The sequence below is a fragment of the Sminthopsis crassicaudata genome, chromosome 1 (genome assembly GCF_048593235.1).
Source record: "Sminthopsis crassicaudata isolate SCR6 chromosome 1, ASM4859323v1, whole genome shotgun sequence".
Lineage (NCBI taxonomy): Eukaryota > Metazoa > Chordata > Mammalia > Dasyuromorphia > Dasyuridae > Sminthopsis > Sminthopsis crassicaudata.
Window position 1 is genome coordinate 12,546,246 of NC_133617.1, and position 23,493 is coordinate 12,569,738.

Genomic DNA, 23,493 nt, shown 5'->3' on the forward strand with positions numbered 1-23,493 from the left:
GGAGGGTTAGGGTCTCTGAAATGTGGGGAATGGGAGCCGGAATCAGGGGTGGGGGCTCTCTCCCAGGGGAGGCGCACTGGATGGGCTGGAACCTCTGTAGAATCCAGTCACTGGGACACAGGGAGGGACTTGCGCTTGAGGACAGGGTAGAAAAAGCCACGTTCTGGCCCAACTGGGGCGGGCCTGCTTCCCGACAGTAAGATTGTGAATAAAAGTCTTTTCCTGGATCATCTTACAGCGACCAAATAAACTCCCTGAGCAGCAGGCAGCCGGGTGCCGGGAGAGAGCGCTGGAGCCGGAGTCAAGGAGGCCTGAGCTCCAGTTCTCAGTGTGACACTCTGGGCACGGGCTCTTTGGAACTCAGTTTTTTCATCTGCAGAATGGGGATGGCAACACTTACCTCCCAGGACTGTTCTGAGACTCAAACAAGACCCTTAGAAAGCAGTGTGATTATTCTTAGCCCCAAGGCTGGCACAGGGCTGGGATGGGGATGGTGGAGTTTGGGGGACAGTTGGCAGTCCGGAATGCAGAGGCGACTAGACAAGGGGGCGATGCTCCCCTGCTGCTCGGGCAGGACATGGGCAGGAAGCTGGCTTTCTAATAATTTCTCCATTCTTTTTTCCACATCACTTTCCTTTCTGAGGTCTCCTTCCTACCCCTCCCATTGAGCCATTCCTTGTAACAAAGAGAAACAGAGATCAGAAAAACCACAGCGGCTGCTCGGTGGTGAGCGGGACGGGGGACAACCGAGGAAGGTCCCCCCCGCAGCTCAGTGGGAGCGAAGCAGGGGCCGCTGCAGATGGGGAGACGGCTGAGGAGGGGACGGACGGTGATGTGAATGCGGGGGAGATCTCCGTCAGGGAGTCCAGCTGGACTGCAGTGAAAATGCTGACCAAGAGTGAGTATGGAGATCTGGGCATCAATAACCACGCTGGTGGGAGCTGCTGGAAAGGGAGAAGAAATGGGGCAGGGGGATCAGACAGAGATGGGGGGGAAAGAGAGGGAAAGTGGAGACACAGACACACAAGGAAGGACAGGGAATGGGATAGGGGGAGAGAGAAAGGGGTGAGGGGAAAGACAAACGCACAGAGACAGAGAAAGAGACAGAGGCAGAGACAGAAACACAAAGAGATGGAGAGGGACAGAGGAAGGTGAGGGAGGAAAAAGAGACACAGAGAAACAAAGACAAGACAAACAGAGACAAATATATGAGAGAGACAAAAAGACAGAGACAAAGAGACAGGGAGGGACAAAGGGAGGAAAGGACACGGGCTGTAAAATGGAGGGGAAAGATAGAGAAAGGGAGGAAAGGACGAAGAAGGGGAACAGAGACACAGCCAGAGACAGAGATTCTTCCAGGAAATGGTCACAGAACCTGGACAGAGCCAAGTTTCACAGAAGCCAAGAGAGGAGATGCTCAGTTGAGAGCATCAGAAAGAAAACAGGATGGGGAGTGAGAAAAGGCCACGGTGGTCAGGGACGCCCGTTTCTGGGGTCCTGGGACAGCTATTTGTCCACTTGGTCATGAGGGGGGCTCCTTTTTTTTTTCCCCTCTTCTTGTGTCTAAGACACCGGAGAAGCTAAGACTCAGGGGACAACTGTCCATTTCTGGTGGCTCACCTGGGCCCAGATGCTGAAACAGCTGCAAAAGCTGACAAGGCCTCAGGGAAGACCCCAGGAGCAAGGCTGGCACCTCCTCACTGGCCAATAAAAGGCAAAGGGGTACAGAAGAGGAAAACTAGTTTGGGAAGTGAATGGCTGAGGTGATGAGCTCCTGAGAATGTGTTTTGGACTTCGGGACCACGACATAAAAGGGAGAGATGACAGATTTCTAATCCGAGATGATGTTTTGCTAATAGAGTTTTTAAGCATGTCTTTTTCCTGGGTCAACTGACCAACCAAACGGGAGCCCAGACATTTTCTGCAATCTCTACCTTTCAGATCTCTCCCACACAGGAAATCACGCTTTCTAGGTCAGCCTGCAGGCTGCCTGAACCAGATGAAATGAAATTGGGAAATCTTTTAACAAAATAAAAATAGAGTCGACACTAGATAACGTTAATATGTCACTCTGCAGCCCCCATGCTTAAGTGACCTCATTTCCATTCGAATTGGACACCGGTGCTCTTGGACATGTCCAGAGGAGGAGGAGAATTCCTCCCTCCCAAGTCCTCTGGCAGCACCTCCCCCGGAGCTTCTGACAGAGCTCCATTCTGCCCCCGACCTCACCCCTTTCTCCCAGTGCCTCAGAATCTGAATTGTTTTCTGCTGCAAGGCGGCTTGACTAGAGAATGGGAGAACAGATGGAGGGGGGCCTGTGGGGCACCCCACTGTAACTTATCAACCAGCTAGAACCAGTTTGGTTCCCCCAGAATTCACTTGGGGCAGAGACTGAGGCTGGTGAATTGCGAATTGCCTCCCATGATGGCAGGTAGTGAATAAGCAATAGGGCAGAATAAGGAAAGACAAATGACCCAGGATCATGGGAGGAAGAAAACGCAATTAAAGACCTTGAGCACAGGCGATAAACCAACAGGGAAGGTATTAACAAACCAAGGGAATTTTACCTCTAGATGAGGTAAAAAAGTTCGATCATCTGTGAGTAAATATCACAAAACAAAGGAATATGAATCTTTAGATGAAGAGAAAGACGGCTCCAGACAGGGAGGAAGGGAGGGACAGGGGAGACAGAAAAACCTAGTGATTCCCAAGAAAGTGTGGGACTGAAAACAAAGAGAACTAAGAATTATGAGGGCAGGATTTGTGGTCAGGAATAATCGACAGAACAGAAAAACCCGAACCATGGTGTCAGCCTCACCACAGAAACAAATGATGGATAGAAATACATGGAAGCCAAGGACAGTCTGGAAGAAAACAAGCAAAAAGCAATGACATTAGAGAAGATACGATATATATACACACAGATCAATACATAAAATACTGGTGTTGCGAGCTGTCGTCTCCAGAAGCTGCTGGATCGCTCTCTGGGAAGAGATCTGCTGTGTCTACTCAAATCTCTCAGACAGATTCTTCTTCCTGTAACGAACTGTTGTCTCCAGGCAGTTGCTGTTAACTCTTGTCCAAAGAAGTGACTTCCCTTCCTGCAGAGAGCCCCGTCAAGCCTGATGCAATTCAGAGTCTTCTTCTCTTCCTGGAGTGCTGTCCTCTTTATCCTCCCAGAGAATGGGCGTGGGATAATGCAAGGGCTTCTGGGAAGAACCACTTCAGCCAATGGGCTTGCTCCTTCTATCAAGTCAACCTGAGTTCTCACCTTGTAATTGTCCAGAAAACCTGAATTCTCACCTTGTCACTGTCCAGACAACCTCAGTTCTCACTTAGTAATCCTAACATCTCCCCCTTTCTTTTGATTTAGAACATAGGACAGTCATGACCTTGAAACATAAATCCATCAATATGGGAAGTATTACAGATAATTACATAAATGACCTTGAAACATAAATCCATCAATATGGGAAGTATTACAGATAATTACATAAATTACATAAGCATATAGTAACATAGTAACATAACGCATGCTAGAAGTATATAACATAATCAAATAATCATAAATTGAAAATTTATAAATGTCCTTAAGTCCATTGTCCATTATTCTCATCTTGTGTGAGGAAGTCCAATGATTCCTGCTGGTTTTTAAAGTTCTTTAACAGTCTTCTTATTATCCATGCTCTTTCAGTGTCAGATGTTTCTTAGATCTTCTCCTTTATTTTGAGGTCTTTCTCTTTTTCTGTCTCTCTCTGGTGGACAAGGCGAATATGACTCGTTGGCACCCATCTGATTCCTTCTCCTGCTGAAGAAATACAAGCAAACCCTCTCTCCCAGGCAGTTAACCTATCTAATTATTACCTTCTATTTACCACTTTCTAAATCTCTTCTCATCATCTGGCAATTACATTGGAATTGTTTGCACTGGATACAGCCCTGTTGGTTTAAAAGGCCTGTATTCTCCCCAAGTGTAATCCATTTTTGCAATCTGATTGCCTTTTGGTTCACTTATTAGGTAATCCCTTTCTGCCATGTGATTGCTTTTCTGCTGGTTGATCAAATCAGAGTCCTGACCTTCTAAAGGCTCTTTGGATGTAACATCAGCTGCCATCATGCCCCAAGTCTTTTTTGCCTGGGGCCCTGGACCTGGGCTCCTCATCCCATTTCCCTGAATTATTCTACACTCTGATGCCCAATGGAGTCCTCTGTTGCATTTTGGACATGGGGTTTTAGGTCTTCTCTCACCCTGTTTCCTCACTGTATCTCCATACCTACACTGAGCTCTTAGATGTCCAATTTTTCCACATTGAAAACATCGCCGAGTTTCTCTAGAAGGCCCTTGCCAGGAGGGACCCTGCCTTTCCACATTCATCATTGTCTGGGTGTAAAAAGCATTTGTTCCCACTGTAGCACAGCGTCTTATGATCTCCTCTAAAGGAGCATCTTTGTCTAATCCCCATATAATTCTTTTGCAAATCTCATTGGCATTTTCCTTAGCCAGATGTCTGGTCATTATTTCTGTAGCTGAATTTTCTCCAATAGTTCTTTTGACAGAAGTTTGCAAACGTCCCACAAAATCTGCAAAAGGTTCATTGGGACCTTGCTGTATTTTAGTGAAAGCCTCTCCACGATCTTTCTGTCCAGGAAGGACACCCCAAGCTTTTATTGCAGCCTTAGCAATTTGCTCATATATTGTCATGGTATAATTAATCTGTTCCGAATTCTCTCCATATTGACCTTCACCAGCCAAGTGCTCAAAAGTGAATTGTGTGTTAACTCCTATTTCCAAATTGCATCTGACTTGAATTTTACATAATTCATGAAATTCCGCAAGCCATAATAAATTTTCTCCAGGTTCCAGACATGTCCTTGATATGGATTTCCAATCATTCGGGGTTAGGACTTCATAAGACAAACCATCTAGTAACATTTTGACATAAGCTGATGTAGCCCCATAAAGGGTACAACCTTTTTTCAAATCCTTAATTTTATTCAAATCTAAAGGTGCATATCTTCTCCTTTTTTGACCTACAGAGTCAATATTTTCAATCACAGGATATGCATGTATAAAATCACTTATATCCTGTCCTTCTCTCTTAGCTTTAACCAATGCTTTTTCTAATCTTGTCATAGGCTTAGACTTCTTCACAGGCAATTCTGTTTGTGTTTCTGCATCTTCCCCTCTTTCTTCCTCCATCTCTGAAGGTGGGGTTGATGTGGGCCTGTCAATAATCTGTTCTCTAGGCAGGGCTGAAGCTTCTTCAAGAGAATCATACCATAATTCCTCATTTAAATCCTCTTGCTCTAGGGAAAGATCTTGATCTTTCCTTTTTTCCTCACACTTCCTCCTCTGTTCATTTTTAGAACTTTTCCTTCTCCTACAACTTGCTTGATAGTTTAAGGCTAATTGAACTATGTTGTAGATATAAAATACTTCTGCAGAAATTGAACGAGGCCCATTTTTTGCTTGAAATTTTTTCATTTCAAATCCCACTAGCTTCCATTTATCTACATCTATCTTTTCTTCCTCTAAGAACCAAGGGGATGTGCGTCTTAATGCAGCCAAGAGTTTAGCAATCTGTACCCAGGTTACAAGTAAACTCTGCTCCTCAATTATGTTGATTATACTCTCTATAGTACCACTCCTGAATGGGGGTGGAGCTGAGGTTGCTTCTGGGGCTGGGGTTGAGTCGGCTGAGGTCCAGGGATTGAATATAGCTAACATCTGCCCCATTTCAGCTATAAGATTCCTGGTTTAGCCCTTAACAAGTTAAGTTCCTTATTTATCTATTAGCACGCTCACTTAATCTTTAACAAAGTTTCCTCGTTACTCACGGTTCTGGGTCAGAGAGACTGAGATCTAGATTGGAAGCTTTTCCACTGGAATCAGGACTGTGTCTGTCCCTGTTCGGGCGCCAAATTGCGAAGGTCTGGTCTAGCTCCTCTTGTCAGGATAAGCAAAAGTCCTTGCCCCACGTTGGGCGCCAATTGTAGCGTGCTGTCGTCTCTAGAAGCTGCTGGATCGCTCTCTGGGAAGAGATCTGCTGTGTCTACTCAAATCTCTCAGACAGATTCTTCTTCCTGTAACGAACCGTTGTCTCCAGGCAGTTGCTGTTAACTCTTGTCCAAAGAAGTGACTTCCCTTCCTGCAGAGAGCCCCGTCAAGCCTGATGCAATTCAGAGTCTTCTCTTCTCTTCCTGGAGTGCTGTCCTCTTTATCCTCCCAGAGAAATGGGCGTGGGATAATGCAAGGGCTTCTGGGAAGAACCACTTCAGCCAATGGGCTTGCTCCTTCTATCAAGTCAACCTGAGTTCTCACCTTGTAATTGTCCAGAAAACCTGAATTCTCACCTTGTCACTGTCCAGACAACCTCAGTTCTCACTTAGTAATCCTAACATACTGGTCTGGAAGACAGGATCCTGAAAAAAATTACAGAGCTCCCAGAAAAACACGACAGATCAAAACATCTGAACACCGTAATTTAAGAACTATTACAACTGCTCAGAACTTCTGAACGTGGAACACAGAGTGCCAAGTGAAAGAATCCACAGATCATCAGAAAAAAAGGATTTTCCCGATGTCTTGCGAGTTTTAAACTACTCCAAGGAAGCCAGGGAAGCCGGGAGATGAGGGCCAGCACTCCAGGTATGGGGGACAGCCCCTGGGGAGGGAAAAGGAGCTGGGAGCGAGACTGCCTGGGATGGTTTTTGCATTTGAGCCACTGGAGATTGGGGTCCTTAAGATTTTGAAAAATTTCCCTGGTGTGGCGTGGAGGACGGCCTGGAGGACCCAAGCTCCTGGGAGGAAATCCAGAAGGAGAAGGGGAAAGGTTTGATGCAGAGCCCCTGGGGCAAGGGCAATGGTCCTTAATGGAGGTGCTGAGAAGACAGGTCAGCTCTCCTTGGTTCCAGAAGGCAGCTCTTGGGGGCAGGGGAGGGTGGGGTGCCAGAGAGCCCCCTTCTGTTCCAGGGGGGCCCGGACTCTGAGGCCTCCGAGGAGCGCCAGATGCTGCAGGGCAGCAGAGGCAGGACTAGCAGCCAGGTCCTAGTGCAGGGCTTCTCCCCCTGCCCTACATGACCACCTGTTCCGGGCCTGTGCAAGGCAGGCCGTCCCTCAAGTCTTTGTTTCATTCGAGGCAAAGTGTCATTCTTCTACCATGTATTCACTCATGTCTAACTCATCACCCCAATTGTTGTTTTGGGGATTTTTTTGGGCAAAGATAGAGGTTTGCCATTTCCCTCACTGGCTCATTTTACAAATGAGGAAACTGAAGAAAACAGGGATAAGTGACTCGCCCAGAATCACACAACTAAGTGTCTAAGGAACTTGGGCAAACAAGCCTTCCTGGCTCCAGGCGTGGCGCTCTGTGCACGATGCTGCCCTAGCGCCAACTCTCTCATTGGGTGCTCCATCATCCACTCTGTAAAAAGCACCAGGCTGTCCCTGGGGCCATGCGGGAATGCACTCTGCCTCACAGGCCCAAGGATCGGCTCCAACCCCGAGCCTCTTAGCCAATTACCCTCCCCCATTAGAGGCTCTTTGAGGGCAGAGGTTCTTTTAGACTTTGGGGGTATTCCCCAATGCTGAGCAGGGACTCGGCCCCCGGCCGGGCGGGAGTGGGACTTTCCAAGCTGAGAATAGTCACCTTTCCCTGGGGCTTCTCAGACAGCCTAGTCCTCTGTTCCTGGCTCCCGGAGTCCAGCAGGGCACAGATGATGACAGGGAAGAGAAGGGTCGGGTGGGCTCTGCCAGGCTGGGGATGCAAGCACAGACTCTGAGGCAGCAGCAGGGTGCCTCGGCCTCAGCCCAGTGAATGGTGGGGAGAAAGACAAGGAGAAAGAAGGCAGATGAGACTTTGGATTTTAAGCTACTCTTGAACACAACCAATGACGTCTTCAGAGTGAAAGAAACCCTCTTTTTGAAGTCAAAAGTGAGCCAAGAATAATGGAAAAGCTAGTGAGAAAGAAACAAACAAAAAGGGAGGGAAGGAGGAATGGAAAGGAAAGGAAGGGAGGAAAGAAAGAGGGAGGAAGGAAGGAAGGAAGGAAAAAAGGAAAGAGAAAGGGAGGCAGAAATGGAAGGGAAAGGAGAGGAAAGGAAAAAAGAAGGGAAGAAGGAAGAAAGGAAAGGAAGAGGAAAGATTGAAAGGAAGAAAGAAAGGAACAGTCTGGAAGTTTCTTTTAATCCAAGGTAGGGAAGTCAGTCCCTAGGGCTGATGCCGCCTTTGGGACTAAATCCTAAGGGACTCAGCATCTGACCCATCTTTGGGGGTCCAGGGTCTTGGTGGGAATCGGGGCCCCTGGAATGGAGCCCTGTACATGTGTGAGGAAACACCGGTTCCATCTATAACTTTTTCTAAAGGAAGCAATGGATTTTGGGGGAATCCTGGCTATTTTAGCAAAGCAAACGGCACCTTTGACCCGATCCAATTCAACCCCTCCCTTCCTGGCTGATCAGACGGAATCTACCTAAATGACAGAAAGAAACTCCGCGGCACATTTATTGTATAAGCAAAACTCAGACAGAGACACCTGTCGTCATCATTTCCCATTACTATAGAAATCAATGTATATGGAGGTCAAATATAGAGATCTGTCTGTGTCTGTACATAAGTCTTATTTATAAATCAGAAGCCAACAAACACAAGGTCAGAGGGCACACCCACGTATCCAGTCACTGCCACTAAGACGGCATCTTCAGTGCGAGATGGCTGCTCCGGGCCCGGTCAGTCCCCCGGGGGTCCGCGGCTGTTGCCGATTTCTGCCTCCTGGTTTGGACTGAGGAGAGGCGTCCGCCTGGGGGCAGCGTGGTGGTTCTGGGTCTCCCGGGCCCGGGTTTTGCGGAGTCCAGCTATCAGATGCGCCAGCCCCAGCCCCCAGCCGGCCACTCGAGGAGGCTCCTCTGGCTCGGGGGTGGCTGCCTGTAGGCCTCATCTTCCCCACAAGAGGACGCAGCGGGCATCCTCGGGTTCATGGGTGACACTGGCTAAGGTGCTTGTTTCTCATTCGTGGGCCCTTATTTTAGGGAATGTAGGTGTAGAGAGTTAGGAGGAAGATGGGACTGGGATGACTTCAGCAGAGAGAAATCCCTCCACCATTCTCGGCAACCTACGTCTCGGGGACTGTCCAGAGCCCTTGCCCAGGTATGCAGCCAGGAGCAGGCAGGGGTGGGACTCGAAAACTTTCTGGCTTTGAGGGGGCCTCTCTAGTACTACACGCTGCCACTGAAGAGAGCCTGGCCTCCATTTCCTAGGAGGAAAAACTGAGGCAGACAGGCCCTGCGACAGCCCGCCCCCCAGGGCTCCCTGGTGGTCACAGTGAAAGAGTGTGAGGCAGCCAGCCTCCTGAGACCTCATTCTGGGCCAGTGACTTACAGGGAGAGAGCCTGGGGGGGGGGGGGGAGGAAAACAGAAGCCTGGGCTGTGGAGCTGGGAGAATGCTGCTTGTGTAGTTTGCTCAGCGGAGCACACGAGGACCCCCTCTAGGCCTCTGGATACTAAGCAGCCCCCCAGAGCTATATAGGGTGAGGGGTGAGGGAAGGGGTGGCAAACTCTGCCAACTTGTGTCCTCTTTACTTGAGAAGAGCCCCTCCGGTTGATTGGGGGGAGGGGCTGGAGTAGCTGGCTCAGATTCAGGAGGGAGGGGGAAATATCGCACTGGAGACCCCTGCGAGGACAGTGGGAAAGCGCTTTCTGTCTGTGTATTCGTGGCTCAGCTTTATGCTGCTGGGACTTCTGAGGGGCATTCCTCTCTCGGGATGGAAGAACTAGACTCCAACTTCCCAGTGGAGGCTGCTGGGAGGCTCCCGGGGAGCTCAAGGCTACTGCCACTGGGACCCACAAAGCCTGGCTCCCAGCTCTGATGCTCTGACACACCGTGCATGCACCCCAGGGCCCAGAGGCTCCCCTCCCCCACAGTGCAGCCTGGTCAGCTCTGGGGACAAGGGGCCGCTCCCGACAATCTGGGGAGGTCCAAGTCCCCGCTGGGGCTCTCGCCGGAACCCTCAGGGCTCTGGCTCAGCCTAGGCCAGGAAGGGTGGAGGAGGGAAGCGGCCTGTCTGCCAGAAGGTTGGGGAGCACCAAGATGAACAGCCCGGGAGTGGCTGTGGAAGGGCATGGGGGAGGAGGGAGCTTCCCTCGGGAAGCACGAGCTGACTCCTCGCTCTCTAGGACAATAAACAGCGCTAAAGACTTACAGCTTCCTGATAGCTTAGAAGTGATGACTTTGCCTGGACACTTCTGGGGCAAGAAAGGACACTTGGAAGAACTGTCTGGTAAGTGCTGTACTAAAAATATTTACTAAACATCACGGCTGGAAAGAAATGGAGATCAACAGTTTAAAAATCAAACAAAGTCCAAAAAAGGGGTTTTCTAAGGAGCCCTGAGTGAGCGAGCCCCGGGTGGGGGGGCTGAGGCGGCTCCCAAGGCTTCTCCTCCTCAGATCCCGGGCTCCACCCGGAGAAGCGGGAGGGGGGCTCAGCGCAGCCCGGACCCCAGGCCTCGCCAGGCCCCGGCCCTCCTCCCCCCGCCCCTCTCCTGAGTGTCTCCCTCCGCTGCCCTCAGTCAGCCCGGGAGGCCAGGACGTCCGCCGCGCTCAAAGGACGGGGTCCTCCCAGCCTGACTGAGCGACTAACTGCTCCCACAACAAAAGTCACCGTCAGCCAAAAAAAAAGGAAGAAGAGGGGAAAAAAGGAAGGGAGATCCAATATGCGATTTTCATTAGTGCATAAAAAAATACGTTTCAATCCCTGGTCTGCTCGTGGGTTGTATTTGCGTTTCGCGTGTACGTTGGGGTTTCTATGTCCCGGCCCGGCTCCCGGCCTCCGGCAGAGGGGCGGGCCCGAGCCGCGGCTCAGAAGATGTCCGGGCACATGGCCCAGTTCTGCTGCTCCTTCGCCTCCCAGTAGCCTCCCTTGTAGACATAGGCCTCCATGCCGGTGAAGGGGTCCAGCTTCTTCTCGAACCACAGGGGCTTGTACAGCTCGTCCTTCCCTGGGGGGGAGAGGAGGCGCCTGTGGCCGGCCTGCGGGAGCCCCGCCCGCTGCCTCGGCCGAGCTCCCGCCAACCAGGGGAAGGCCCGAGGAAGCCCCGCCCCCGCCCCGCCCTCTGCCCCAGTTCCTGCCAGCCAGGGGAAGGCCGGGGAGGCCCGCCCCCGCCCCGCTCCTCCGCTCACCTTCTTCCAGCGGCTCTTGGCCACTGGACTCGAGGCGCTTCCGGCGGATCATCCGCTGCTTCTCCTCCAGCCGCTGCTTCTCGGCGTTGGCCTCGTCCCAGTGGCCGTTCTCCATGAGGCGCTGGTCCGGCCGCCACCGGCTGTCCGTGGGGGCCACGCCCTCCTCGGGCTCGTTCAGGATCAAGGCCAGCTCCGAGAAGTAATACATGTTCTCGGCGTTCTCCCTGCAACGAGGCCGGCAGAGGGCGCTGCAGGGGCGGCCTGGCCCTCGTCCAAGGGGCTCTCGCACCTCCCCGGCCCGGCTCCGGCGCCTCTGGGCCCCACGGGCTCATCCGGGGGCAGGGAGCCCCAAACTCGAAGAGGGCACTGTCTCCCCCCCCCTCCCCCGCGCAGTTCTACTCCAGAGCTGTACGCTTCCCCCCCCCCCCCTCAGGGGGCCCCTCACAGGGAAGGAAGCAGCCGGCCACAAGCACTGCCTGGGCTCCTCTAGTACCTCAGGCTAGCCCAAGAGCCCGAAGTACAGGCCAACACCGAAGGGGCGGGCAGGGGCGGGGCCAGACCGGGTTGGGTGGGGCTGGGATGGGGTGGAGCCAGACAGGGTTGGGTGAGGCTGGGATGGGGTGGAGCAGGATGGAGCCAGACCAGACCAGGTGGGATGGAAGGGTGGGGCCACGTGAGGGTGGGGCTGGGATGGGGTGGAGCCAGACAGGGTTGGGTGGGGCTGGGATGGGGTGGAGCAGGGTGGAGCCAGACCAGACCAAGTGGGATGGAAGGGTGGGGCCACTCGAGGGTGGGGCCGGCTGGCTGCCCCCACTCTCTGGTGCGGGGCCCAAGGCCTGAGACTCTCCCTCTAGAGAGGAGCCCGCTGAGTGGGAGTGGGGGGAATCACTGATCCCGGGGGTCAGCGCCAAAGCCGGAGGAAAGGATCCCACAGGGAGGTCCCTGCATCTGGCCAGGCCCAGCTGTCCTAAGCCCCGCCCCCAGGGAGGGGCCTCAGGGAAGCGGGCGGAGCGGTCCCGGCCAGGCGGGGGCGCACTCACGGCAGAGGGTACTTCTTCCACAGGATCTTGGCCGGCAGGGTCTGGTAGACCATCTTCTGTTTGCCCTCTGTGCTGGGGCTGCTGTGGCTGCTCTGGACGATCTTGGCGCACTCCATCTTCTCATCCCACGAGCCCGACAGGACATAATGGGCTTTCTCTTTGCTGTCTGTCACCACCCCGGTCACCTGGGGCAGGGAGGGCTTTGTCGCTTCCGGAGCCGGGCGCGCTCCTCCCCCCAGACTTCAGCCAAGGTCAACAGATGGGGAGACTTCCCCTCCGCACCCCAAGCGCTCAACTGCTAGTCTCGGACCCATTTTTAGTTCTGGCCCATTACGGGGTCATCCTAAAGCCCCGGAAGTTCCTTTACTAATTCCCAACTTCCTCTCCTTTTTACCCCGGGGTACCCTCCTCCGGAGGAGCCTCCATAGCCCCTCCCGGCCCTGACGCCCCCTGTTCTGGGCCCCCTCTCCACTCCCACCCTTTCCAGCCTCTCTGGGGTCCCTGCCCCTCCCCCCCCCTGCTCCCTGGCCGGCAGCCTCACCTTCCGGGTGTAGTCTTTTGAGAAGTAGCTGTAGGGTGTAAACTTCAGTAGACACTTATCCTTTGTCTTATGGTTAATTATCTCTATGTCTCCTGTCTAGGAAACGGAGAGAGGGAAGTCAGTGCTCCGGGTCCTTGGGGCCGGCTCCCCATCCCTGGAAGTCCCGAGGGGCTGCTTTGGCTGAGAACTCCCCAGGAGCCGGTCAGGCAGCTTCGTGGGCCTGGCACTGACGGGCTAAGTGGTTAAGGATAGAAATGGAGGCAAAAGCTCCGCCCCCGCCTGGAGGAACTTATTTTCTAAAGAGGGAGACCCCGTGGAAACAATGGCACCTACTGCCCCCCCCCCCCCCAGAAAGGAAGGAAAGGGGGAGAATGGGTGGAGACCAAGGACCCAGGAGAGTGGGCATAGGAGATAAAGGGATCTGTGCCCCAAACCCTCCAGTCTCCTGGCGCTCGGGCACCGCAGGGACGGTCCGGGCCAGGGAGAGGATGACATGCTGGCGTCAAGGAGCCGAGAGTGGGCAAGGAGGGCTTGGAGCCCCGTCCCCGAGCCTTGTCTTGGTCCCTCTGCTTGTCCTACAGGCCTATAGGGGCCTATAGGCCAGAAGGACAGGTTGGGCCTCTCCCACCTGTGTAGACTTGGTCAAGCCCCTTTCTCTCTCTGGGCCTCAGGTTCCCCAACTACAAAGGCCCCTTAGCTCCAGTGACCACCAGTGCGGCCACAGAGAGGAGAAGGAGGGTCCACACTGGTGCTCCCAGTGCTTTTACCTGCAGGGTTCTCCATTGCCTGGAAGGCACTGAGACATGGCTGGCCTTCTGAGCATGTGGCCTTTGGACCACTGGCCTGGCAAAACCCTGGCTCTAGGCCTGTCGGGGGAACCCATGGAGCTTCCTGAAGGAAGACTGGGCTGGAGAAGGTGTTCCCTGCCACCCAGAGAGAGCTCAATACCTCGTCTTTCCTTTGAGGGAAGGGATGTGAAAAAACAAGATACTCTGCACCAGATGAATGCCGTGGATGGAAGCCTGGGCCGTGCTCCCAGCCTTGTCACTAGTGCTGGCAGGAGCCGGGGACTCAGCCTCTCCTCTAGGACCGACCATCTACTACTTCTAGCAATATCTAGTATTCTCTTGGTTCAAAAGTCCTTTCCCAGCTCTCACACTTCTTCTCTCCCATGGGCGAAGGCCTTCTCATGCTCTCACACCCCCAGGATCCCCAGGATTTTAGAGCCAGAGCTGAACTGGAAGCAACCTTCACCCCCCCCCCCCCAGATATCCAAGGAACTCCAGGGCATCAGCAGCTGGCAGAAGTTTGCATGCAAGCCCTTTGACTCCAGACTTGGGGCTCTTCCCTATTTTACATTTCTAAGAGTCTTTTTTCTAAGATCATTTCTAAGTCTTTCTTTCCTAGGGATTAAAAAGCAGCAGCTTTGGGTTGCCCCTGGAGTGGGCCTGGGGAGAAGGGCAGGGGATGGACAGGACTGTTCTTGCCTGATCAATCCAGAGCTTGCCCACAATGATATTGTGCACAGTAGAGGTACTTTTCCGCCAGATGTAATGATTCCCGCTGGCATGGAATTCTAGGTGAATGTCACCTGGGAGAGAGGAAAAAAATCGAGAAGTCACGGCTTACCCAACGAAAAACAGACAGGTGACAAGAGAGCTTCTGCTGGGCAGCCTTTGCACTCCCATTCATCTTCCCTCTCTATCTACCTTAATGAATTTTTTTTTCAATGAAAAGAAATTTTCTTTCTCTCCTTCCTCACTCTCACTGGAAAAAAACAAAGTCTTTATGAAAATATCAATCTTTTTTTTTATGTTATTAAAGATCATGCCTACGTGCAAAACCTAGAAAGCCTGTAAAGGGTTAAGGGGGACTGTACCATTAAGGGACAGTTGGTTCTCTGAAAGCCTCCATAGCTGTCAATAAGAACCCACTTGAAGGAATTGCAAAGCAGCCTTTATTGACACAGATGTTGCTTGTGAATTGAGAATGAAATAAATTGGAGGCAAGAAGGAAGAGGAGGGAGGTCAGAGAATGCCCCTGCCTCTCGGTCTCCTTGTATTGTCGTCATCCTCTCATGTGAAGAGATCTATTCTGCTGGTCAGAAGTAGACCTCCAGCAGCCACTCACAGGATGCATAAGTAACCATTAGTGTCAAGTAAGATACTGTACTGAAAATGCTTTGATAAGATCCAGTTATTACAACAATGTAAATGGAAAGCCCGGGAGAAACACCGAAAAGGATGCCTGTGTCATTCTCTTGTTTTCAGAAGTTTAAAAGAAGAAATCAAACCTCTCTACAATTATGACAAAATGCCCTAAATCACTATTGATTAGAGAAAGGAAAATTGAGCAAGTCTGAGCTACCATCTTTCACATCTATCAGAAATGACAAATACTGGAGGGATGAAGGAAAATGAGCACACTGTGGGTAGAACAGTGAAGTGCTCCAAGTATTCTGGAGAACGGCTTGGAACGATATCCAAAGGGCTATTCTGCATGCCCTTCTGTACCAGCAATACTACCAGGAGCTCTGTATCCCAAAGAAATCAAAGAACAAAGAACAATGAGCCTATCTGTACAAAAATCTTGATAGTAGATTTTTTTATGGTGGCAAAAAATTAGAAATTGAGGGGATATTCATCAGCTATGGGCTATGATTGTGATGATCCTATTGTGCTATACGAAATGGTGAGCAGAATGGTTTCAGAAAAACCTGGGAAAACTTATTTGAACTGATGCTGAGTGAAATGAGAAATAGGAAATCATTGTGCACAGTAACAGCAATGTTATAATGATGATTAACAATAAAAGACTTGGCTACACTCATCAGTGTAATGATCCAGGGCAATTCTGAAGGACTCATGTTAAAAAATGCTATCATCCTCCAAAGGCAGAAGTGATGAACTGTGAGTACAAATTGAAGCACAATGTCCTCCCTTCCTCTCTCCCTCCCTCCCTCCTTCCTTTTCCCTCTCCCTCTCTCTCTCTCTCTCTCTCTCCCCCTTCCTTCCCTCTTTTCTTCCTTCCTTCCTTCCCTTTTCTCCCACTCCTTCCCTTTCTTCCTTTCTTTCCTTCCTTCCTTTCTTCCCTCCCTCTTTTCTTCCTTTCTTCTTTCCATCCTTTCTTTTCCTTCTTCCTTCCTTCCTTTAATATGGCCATTATGGAAATGTGTTTTGCAAAATTTGACATGTCTAATTGATATTAACTATTTGCTTTCTCAGTGGATAGAAGGCATGTGAGAGGGAGGGAGAGAATCTAGAACTCAAAATTAAAAAAAGAATGCTAAAATATAAGTAACTAACAATTATAAAAGAAAGAAAGAAAAAAAAAACATTGCCATCTCCATTCCCATCTCTAGATTCTATCTTGGGGTCTGAAGAGCCCTTCCTCACAAAAGCTGGGAATGTTCTCCCTTCTTCCCTCTGCCTTCTGAACTTCCTGGCTTCCCAACTAAAGTTCCACCTCCTCCTGGAAGTCTTCCCTCTTGTCTATAGTTTGCTTGTACATGTGCTTGCTCATTGTTTCTCCCATTGGTCTGTGACCTCGAGATCAGGGAGTCTCTTCTTTCTCTCTCTGTATCTTAGCTTAGCACAAGGCCTGGCACATAGATGGCATTTAACACTTGTTGACTTCTCCTATGGGCCTTAGTTTCTTCTGGAAATGGCAGGAGCTGGAGGACAGACTGGGCTAGGTGGTCTCCGAAGCCCCCTTCCAGCTCTGTGCCTTGATATTGGGTGAGGCCGGAGAGGAAGAAATGATACGCTGACCTGTAATGAGAGCCTAAGGGCTGAGGAGGGAACTCCAAGGACCCAGGGGAACATGAGGAAGACCCAGGCTCAGGAGGGCAGAGGCAGTGCTCCCAGGCAGAGTCCAAAGTTTAAAAAACATATTTGGTCGTAAGGAAAAATGCTTCCCAAGTCAATGGAGCTTGGCTTCTCGAGAGAAAGATTTAAAACCATTCTCCAGAGAAATCTGTGACTCTGGGGAGGGAGAGAATGCTGTTCCCAGAAGGAGTGGGGCAATGCCAAGGTGCCTTGGCTTGAGGCAGTGAAACACTCCTGGGAAATGAGCTCCTCAGAAAAGGTTCCTTCAGGTGAATGACACAGGAAGCTCACCCAGGGCCAAGGCCCAGCTTTGTCACAAGCTTCCATTTCTGGGCCTCGGTAGGTAAATAAGACAACTTGGACTAGGTGTTCATGAGGGCCCCTGGCTCTCTCCCTTCATAGCAGTGCTCCCCCTTGCTCTTCCCTTCCTTCCAGTCCTCCACAATGCCTTTCTGTGGCCTAGACGAGTCTGACCTCTATGTCTGGCTCTGCAGTAGGAAGGCTAGGACGATCCAAGTTTCTGCTTAAGAGATGCTCCTTCTCTCCCAACCATCCCCTGTCTCCAGCTCATCCTCCACAGAGCAGCCTCTCAGAAGGCTGTGGCCCACTTTCCCACACTACTTCCCCCTTCATATTTCCACCCTTAGCTAAACCAGCTTTGTCACAGTTCATCCAAGTCAGCGTCCTGTTTTCTATCCATGTCTTTGCTCAGGTTGCTCACCTTCCCCATTCCCCCGCCCCCAATATCCTCTTTTCTCTATGTCTTAGAATTTTCGGCAGCTCAGACATTTCCTTGTCCAAAAAACCTTCCCTGATCCCCAAACTGGCCACCACGTTCTCCTTTCTCAAATTAGACTATAGTTAAAACTTCTCTGTATCTGTCAGCAGGACAGAAGTTCCTTGAGGGCAGGAGCTTGAGCTTTTGCTTTTGCTTTTTTGTCTCCAGCACTGCTGTACTGGCTGCCACATAAGCAGGGAAGGGCTGATTACAAAGAAGCTCAAATAATTCCCCAAAATGCAAATTCTTTCCTTCAGCTCCATCTCTGGCACAGATCATGATGCATTTCAGAGAGAATCCTGGGGGGATTCTGGATCAATCCATGAGGTCCCTTTGATGGGGCATGTGTTACACATTTGAAAAATAGCAAAGAAAAAAAAAAAGGGAACATTTTGCCTTTATCACCATTTTGTGAAGTTAAGTCTCTACTTCATGCACGTCTCCTTTTGGAGAAGTCACAATATTATTCCCCCTTCCCAACTATCATTCAACTTACGGAATGGCACAAACTACCCTCTCCCTTATCTTAGGGTCCCCCAATCCCCTCCCCCAATAAAAACTTCAATTCCTACACCTATTTTTCCCTCCCTACAAATTGTGTATTAACTACACAGACATCAATGCTTGGGGGGGCCTTGGCTATTGAGAACCTTGGATTTTATTTGTTTCTAAAGAAATTGCTTGCTAATATAAGCAAATGTGTTTGCTAAATAAATCACTGTCTGGATGTAAGCACTTGGTTTTTTTCACTGAAATGCTCGGTCTTACCTAGTGGCATAATGGAGAGATATTTGCCCCGGAACTTGCTGGAGATGGTGATTTCCTGCCACAGGGTCCAGCCATTTTTGGAGAACACATGGTGGGCAGCTGCAGGAGGGTGGTGACTCACCTAAAAACAAGAGGAGGAGGAGAAGAAGAATTCAGATGACCTCCTGAGGTCCCGCACTGCCAAAGAGCGACCAAAATGAGTCGATGTTAGACAGGCGGTGGAAATCCCAATGCAACCATGCACTTTTTTTTTATTTTAATAGTTTTTATTTACCAGATATATGCATAGGTAATTTTACAACATTGACAAGTGCCTAACCTTATTAGAACTGATGCAAAATGAAAGCACCAGAATCAGGAAAATAAGACACACACATGATGGCAACAATTTATATAGAAAAAACAAAACAATCTCGACTGAATTTTATGAGATTATCATGATTAAGTTTGGAGAGGTCGGAGAAAGTCCCACTCACTCCAGAGAGAAAAGGAGCTTCCACAGGTTATTGCTTATGCCCTGCTGGGATGCAATATAGGTACTGTAGATTGGGCACTTTCCAAATGAAGCTTTTGGCCACCATCTTCAGGCTTTCTTCAGTATTTTCTATTTTTCCCGGGGTGGGGGCAGCTAGGTGGCGCAGTGGATAGAGCACCAGTCCTAAAGTCAGGAGGACCTGAGTTCAAGTCTGGTCTCAGATACTTGACACTCCCTGGCTGTGCAACCCTGAGCAAGTCACTTAATCCCAATTGCCTCAGAAAAACAAAAAAACAACAACATTCTTCCCAGGTCTCCTCAAAGACAATGATGTCTTTAAGGAAGACCACAACTTGAAGGCTCACATGGCTCATCTCCCTAACTACTTTTTCTTACAGTTGGTAGAATATAGCAGGTGCCCCCATCATGCCTTAGGGCAGTTCCTTGAGCAGGTACTCTCTGGCTGGACAGAGCTGCTAAGAGCAGGACTAAGAACCCCTAGCGGCCTAACCCAAAGTCTAGTCCACTCCTGTTCTCTTGTCTACACACATTCTTCTCTCTTTCCATTCTTCTTTGGTACCATCACTCTACAGGTGATGCAAAGGATTTGCCAGATAGACTTTTTAAATGACATCACTGGCCAGCAGGACTCTGAGATGGTCTCCGAGGTCATCTACCATAAACAAAGGAATCTTCCAACATCATTCCCAGAATAGACAGGAGTCAGGAAGCTTGACCTGTAGGTCATTCCTTTGGTACATCTCCCATCCAACTCATGCCATGGGAATATACCTGTCATCTTCTTTACCTGAGCTTCTGTCTCAATCAACTCTTCCATTCTTTTCATATTGGAAAGTCATCAAAGCCTAGTATTTAAGGCTCCATTTCTGAGACTGGAGAGCAAGTGCTTGGGGATGTTCCCCAATGCCACTTGTTTCCACTGGCCTGTAAAACTCTGTAAGAAAAGCCTGGAAAGATTTATATGAACTGATGGTAAGTAAAGTGAGCAGACCAGAAGAACATTGTACACAGTTAACACTGTGATTATTAATTATGTGATGGTCATCTGTGATGGACTTGGCTCTTTTCAACAATGAGGCAATTCAAGACAACTCCAAAAATTTTGGGATGCAAAATGCCATCAGTATCCAGAGAGAGAATTACAGAGATGGAATACTATTTTCACTTTTTTGTTGTTTGTTTACTTTCTCTTTCTAATGTTTTTTCTCGTTTGGTCTGATTTTTCTTGTGTATCATGACAAATATGGAAATGTATGAAAGTATTTTACATGTATAACCTATATCACATTACTTGCTGTCTTAAGGAGGAAGATAGAGAAGGGAGGGAGAAAAAACCAGAACACAAAATCATAAATGAATGTTGAACACTATCTATACATGTATTTTGAAAAATAAAATACTATTACCCTTCCCCAACACAATACACACAAACATTAGGCTCCCTCTGATGAAGCCCAGATTTGGTTAATATTTGCTGCTTAGGCCACCAAGTACAAGTCCTTCCAAAGACTTTAACTGATATTTTTAATTCAATCTCTCTTGTAAAGGATGAACATTTATGAGTTATTTGTGCGCCCCTGTCCCAAATAATGTAAAACATGAGTGATTGCCCATTGTCCGGATTATGACACTCAATTGGATGAGTGGAAGGATTGTGGGAGCGTCATAGGCCCATAGATTTAGAGCTTTAAGAGTTCCTCTTACTCTAACCCCTTATTTCCAAGTGAGAGAACTGGGGCTCAGAGAGATAAGGTGATTTCCAGCAAGTGACCCAGGCTGGAACCTACACAAAAACTGACCACGTATTAGGATATAAAAACCTCAAAATCAAATGCAGAAAGGCAGAAGTAGAAAATACATCTTTTTCAGATCATGATACATGTAACAAGGGGCCAGGGAAAAACAGACCAAAAATTAATTGGAAACTAAATAATCTAATCCTAAAGAATGAGTGGGTGAAAGAAACAACAAATCATGGCAGCAAACCCAGGTTTTCTGAGACCAATCTCCTGCTCTTTTAATGGCCCCCACTGTCTCTTGGCTATGCGACTGGTCAGTCACCTGGACCAGAAGGAGCGCTGGACATCCCCACGTATGGGTTGTTGAGAAAGCCTCGAAAGTCTTCCAAAGCTACAGTCTCAGATGACTCTCAAGTTACAACATACAGTAGGAGCTTAATAAAAGTTGTCTGAAGGGCAGCCCCTCTGAGTCTCCAGACCGAGGGTACCCTGTTGGGTACCATAGACAATATAAATGTGGAATAATAAAGCATGGTCCCGGTCCTCAGGGAATCTTGTGACTTGGCCACACCTGAGATGCACGTGACTGAGGTACAAAGAGGCTAAGACTCAGTGCACAGGAGCCAGAAATGGAGAATCTGAGAAGAAAAGAGAACTTCTACCTGGGAGGGACAGCCGAGGTCCTGAAGGCTGGTTTAATGTCAAGGGACGGGGGCCCCTGGAAGAGCACAGCTGCCCCTTTCTCAGAGAGGCTTTCCTGAGGCCCTGAGCCATGTGTGATCTGCCCCCTGCCCCAAAGGGGCATTCACTATGTTCAGAACTCCTTTAGGAGAAGGTGTGCTCCCCAAAAGCACCACTTGGTTGTCTGATTCATCCACCAGGATAGTGAGGACAATTCAGAAGACAATAGTGGTTGAATCAAACTGAACTAGAGGAAGATGTTCCAGAGCCATCATTCCAGATGGGTAAAAGAGAAGATGAGGCATCCAGAAGGTAGCCTGAAGGGGGAGAGGGAGATACTGAGCCAGGACTTAACCCTGATTTTTTTTTCTGAGGTTTCTGATTCAAAGTGTCTTCCTATGAGCTCTCCCATAAAACAGAGAGCAGACTAGATTAAAATCCAAAATTCTACAATATATTGTTTATAAGAAACACATCTAAAGTAGAGCGATACATACAGAGTGAAGGTAAAAGGCTGCAGCAGAATCTATTATGCTTCAACTGAAGTAAAAAAAAAAATTAGGGGTAGTGATTCTGATCTCAGATAGAGCAAAAGCAAAAATAGATCTAATTAAAAGAGATAAGGAAGCTACATCTTGCTCAAGAGTACCAGAGATAATGAAATAATATCAGTACTAAATGTACTGGTACCACCAAGTGGCATAGCATCCAAATTCCTAGACGAGAACTTAAGAGAACTGCAAGAAGAAATAGACAGCAAAACTATACTAGTGGGGGAGCTCAGCCTTCCTCTATCAGAACTAGATAAATCAAAACATAAAATAAATAAGAAAGAAGTTAATAAATAGAATTTTAGAAAAGTTAGGTATGATAGACCCTTGGAGAAAAGTGAATAGAGACAGAAAGGAATATACTTTTTTTTCCTCAGCAGTAAATGGAACTTACACAAAAAGTGACTATGTATTAGGATATAAAAACCTCAAAATCAAATGCAGAAAGGCAGAAGTAGAAAATGTATCTTTTTCAGATCATGAAAAATTACATGTAATAAGGAGCTAGGAAAAAACAGACCAAAAATTAATTGGAAACTAAATAATCTAATCTTAAAAGAATGAGTGGGTGAAAGAAACAACAAATCATAGACACAATCAACAATTTTATCCAAGAGAATGACAATAATGAGACAAAATTTATGGGATGCAGCCAAAGCAGTTCTTAGGGGAAGTTTTATATCTCTAGGTGCTTGTTTGCATAAGATAAAGAGAAGAACAAAGAATTGGGCTTGTAACTAAAAAAAGCTAGAAAAAGAGCAAATTAAAAATCCCCAATTAAATACCAAATTTGAAATTCTGAAAGTAAAAGAGGAGATTAATAAAATAAAACTATTGAACTAATAAACAAAACTAAAAGTTGGTTTATGTAAAAACCAACCAAGTAGATAAACCTTGAGTTAATTTGATTAGAAAAAGGAAGAAGAAAATAAGATTGTTAGTATCAAAGTTTCTTCCTATCACAATAACACACAGAGGAACACCTTGTGACTTAGCTGGTGAATGAAGTGGCCACATCTCAAGCCATGAGAGGAATCACTGTGCTAATTACTCAGGGTGTGGACAAAGGGCAGGAGAAGTGGCCCCTTAGAGACCACCTCGTGCCATCTTTATATTTCCCTGAAGGTTGAGGACAAGGAGGGGAATAGTGAGCCAGGACGTCAACCCCAAGTTTTCAGCTACGACGGGAGCGCTTTCTGCTGGGCACGTCCCCTGAGCATCTGGCCCTGGGTTTCTCTTTGGAAATGGAGTAAATGATGATGAATGCCTTGAGTCCCCTTCCCAGTCTATGTCAGGGTCCCCAAGTGCTCTGAGAGATCTGTGTCCCAGGTTCTGCCTTTGCCCCAGCATGGGCCGTTTTCCTTACTTTGAGATTCATTAAACTTGTGTCCCGACTCTCCTGTCTCTAGCCTGGTTTCTTCCCACCTCTCTCTCGTGTTCTGGCTCTTTCCTTCCCTGCACATACTCTGTGACCACTGCACCCCATCTCAGAGCTTCTGCACTGGCTGTCCCCTGGCCCATGAGCGGAATGTCCCCCTTCTCCTCCTGGTCCTCCTTGGTCCCAGCTGCTAGCTTTCATTTGCTCTACTCTGTGCCGACATGTTGTCTTCCCGTGAGACTGTAAGCTCTGAGGGCACAGACTACTTTTACTTTTGCAGGCTCCATCACAAGGCTGACACATAACAAGCCCTTCACAAGAACTTCACATCCTTCCGAGATGTTGGTGACTTCTCATACCCCCTGACCTGGCACATTGCCCCAAGTGTGTACATCTCTGATTTCCTTCCCTTTTCTCTAGCTCTCTTGGTCTGGTGTCTGATAACGCCCGTGTCCTTCCCATGCTCGGAGGCCTTTGTTCCGGCCCAGCATCCCTGCACTCAGCCACAATTCCCATTAA

General features: G+C 48.9%; 1 protein-coding gene across 15 annotated transcripts in view; it reads right to left on the reverse strand.

The window, feature by feature from the left end:
• Window positions 1-10,281: 10,281 nt before the first annotated feature.
• The window catches only part of OSBP2 (oxysterol binding protein 2), a 249,736-nt gene continuing 236,524 nt past the window's right edge, over window positions 10,282-23,493 (reverse strand). For all 15 annotated transcript variants that reach the window (XM_074293706.1, XM_074293731.1, XM_074293676.1 and 12 more), the window contains 6 exons: window positions 18,130-18,250; window positions 14,244-14,347; window positions 12,757-12,852; window positions 12,216-12,400; window positions 11,176-11,399; window positions 10,282-10,994 (listed from right to left, as the gene is read on the reverse strand). In XM_074293706.1, coding sequence (XP_074149807.1) covers window positions 10,855-10,994; window positions 11,176-11,399; window positions 12,216-12,400; window positions 12,757-12,852; window positions 14,244-14,347; window positions 18,130-18,250 — 870 coding nt within the window. In that variant the 3' untranslated portion in view covers window positions 10,282-10,854. The remainder of the gene's footprint in view (window positions 10,995-11,175; window positions 11,400-12,215; window positions 12,401-12,756; window positions 12,853-14,243; window positions 14,348-18,129; window positions 18,251-23,493) is intronic.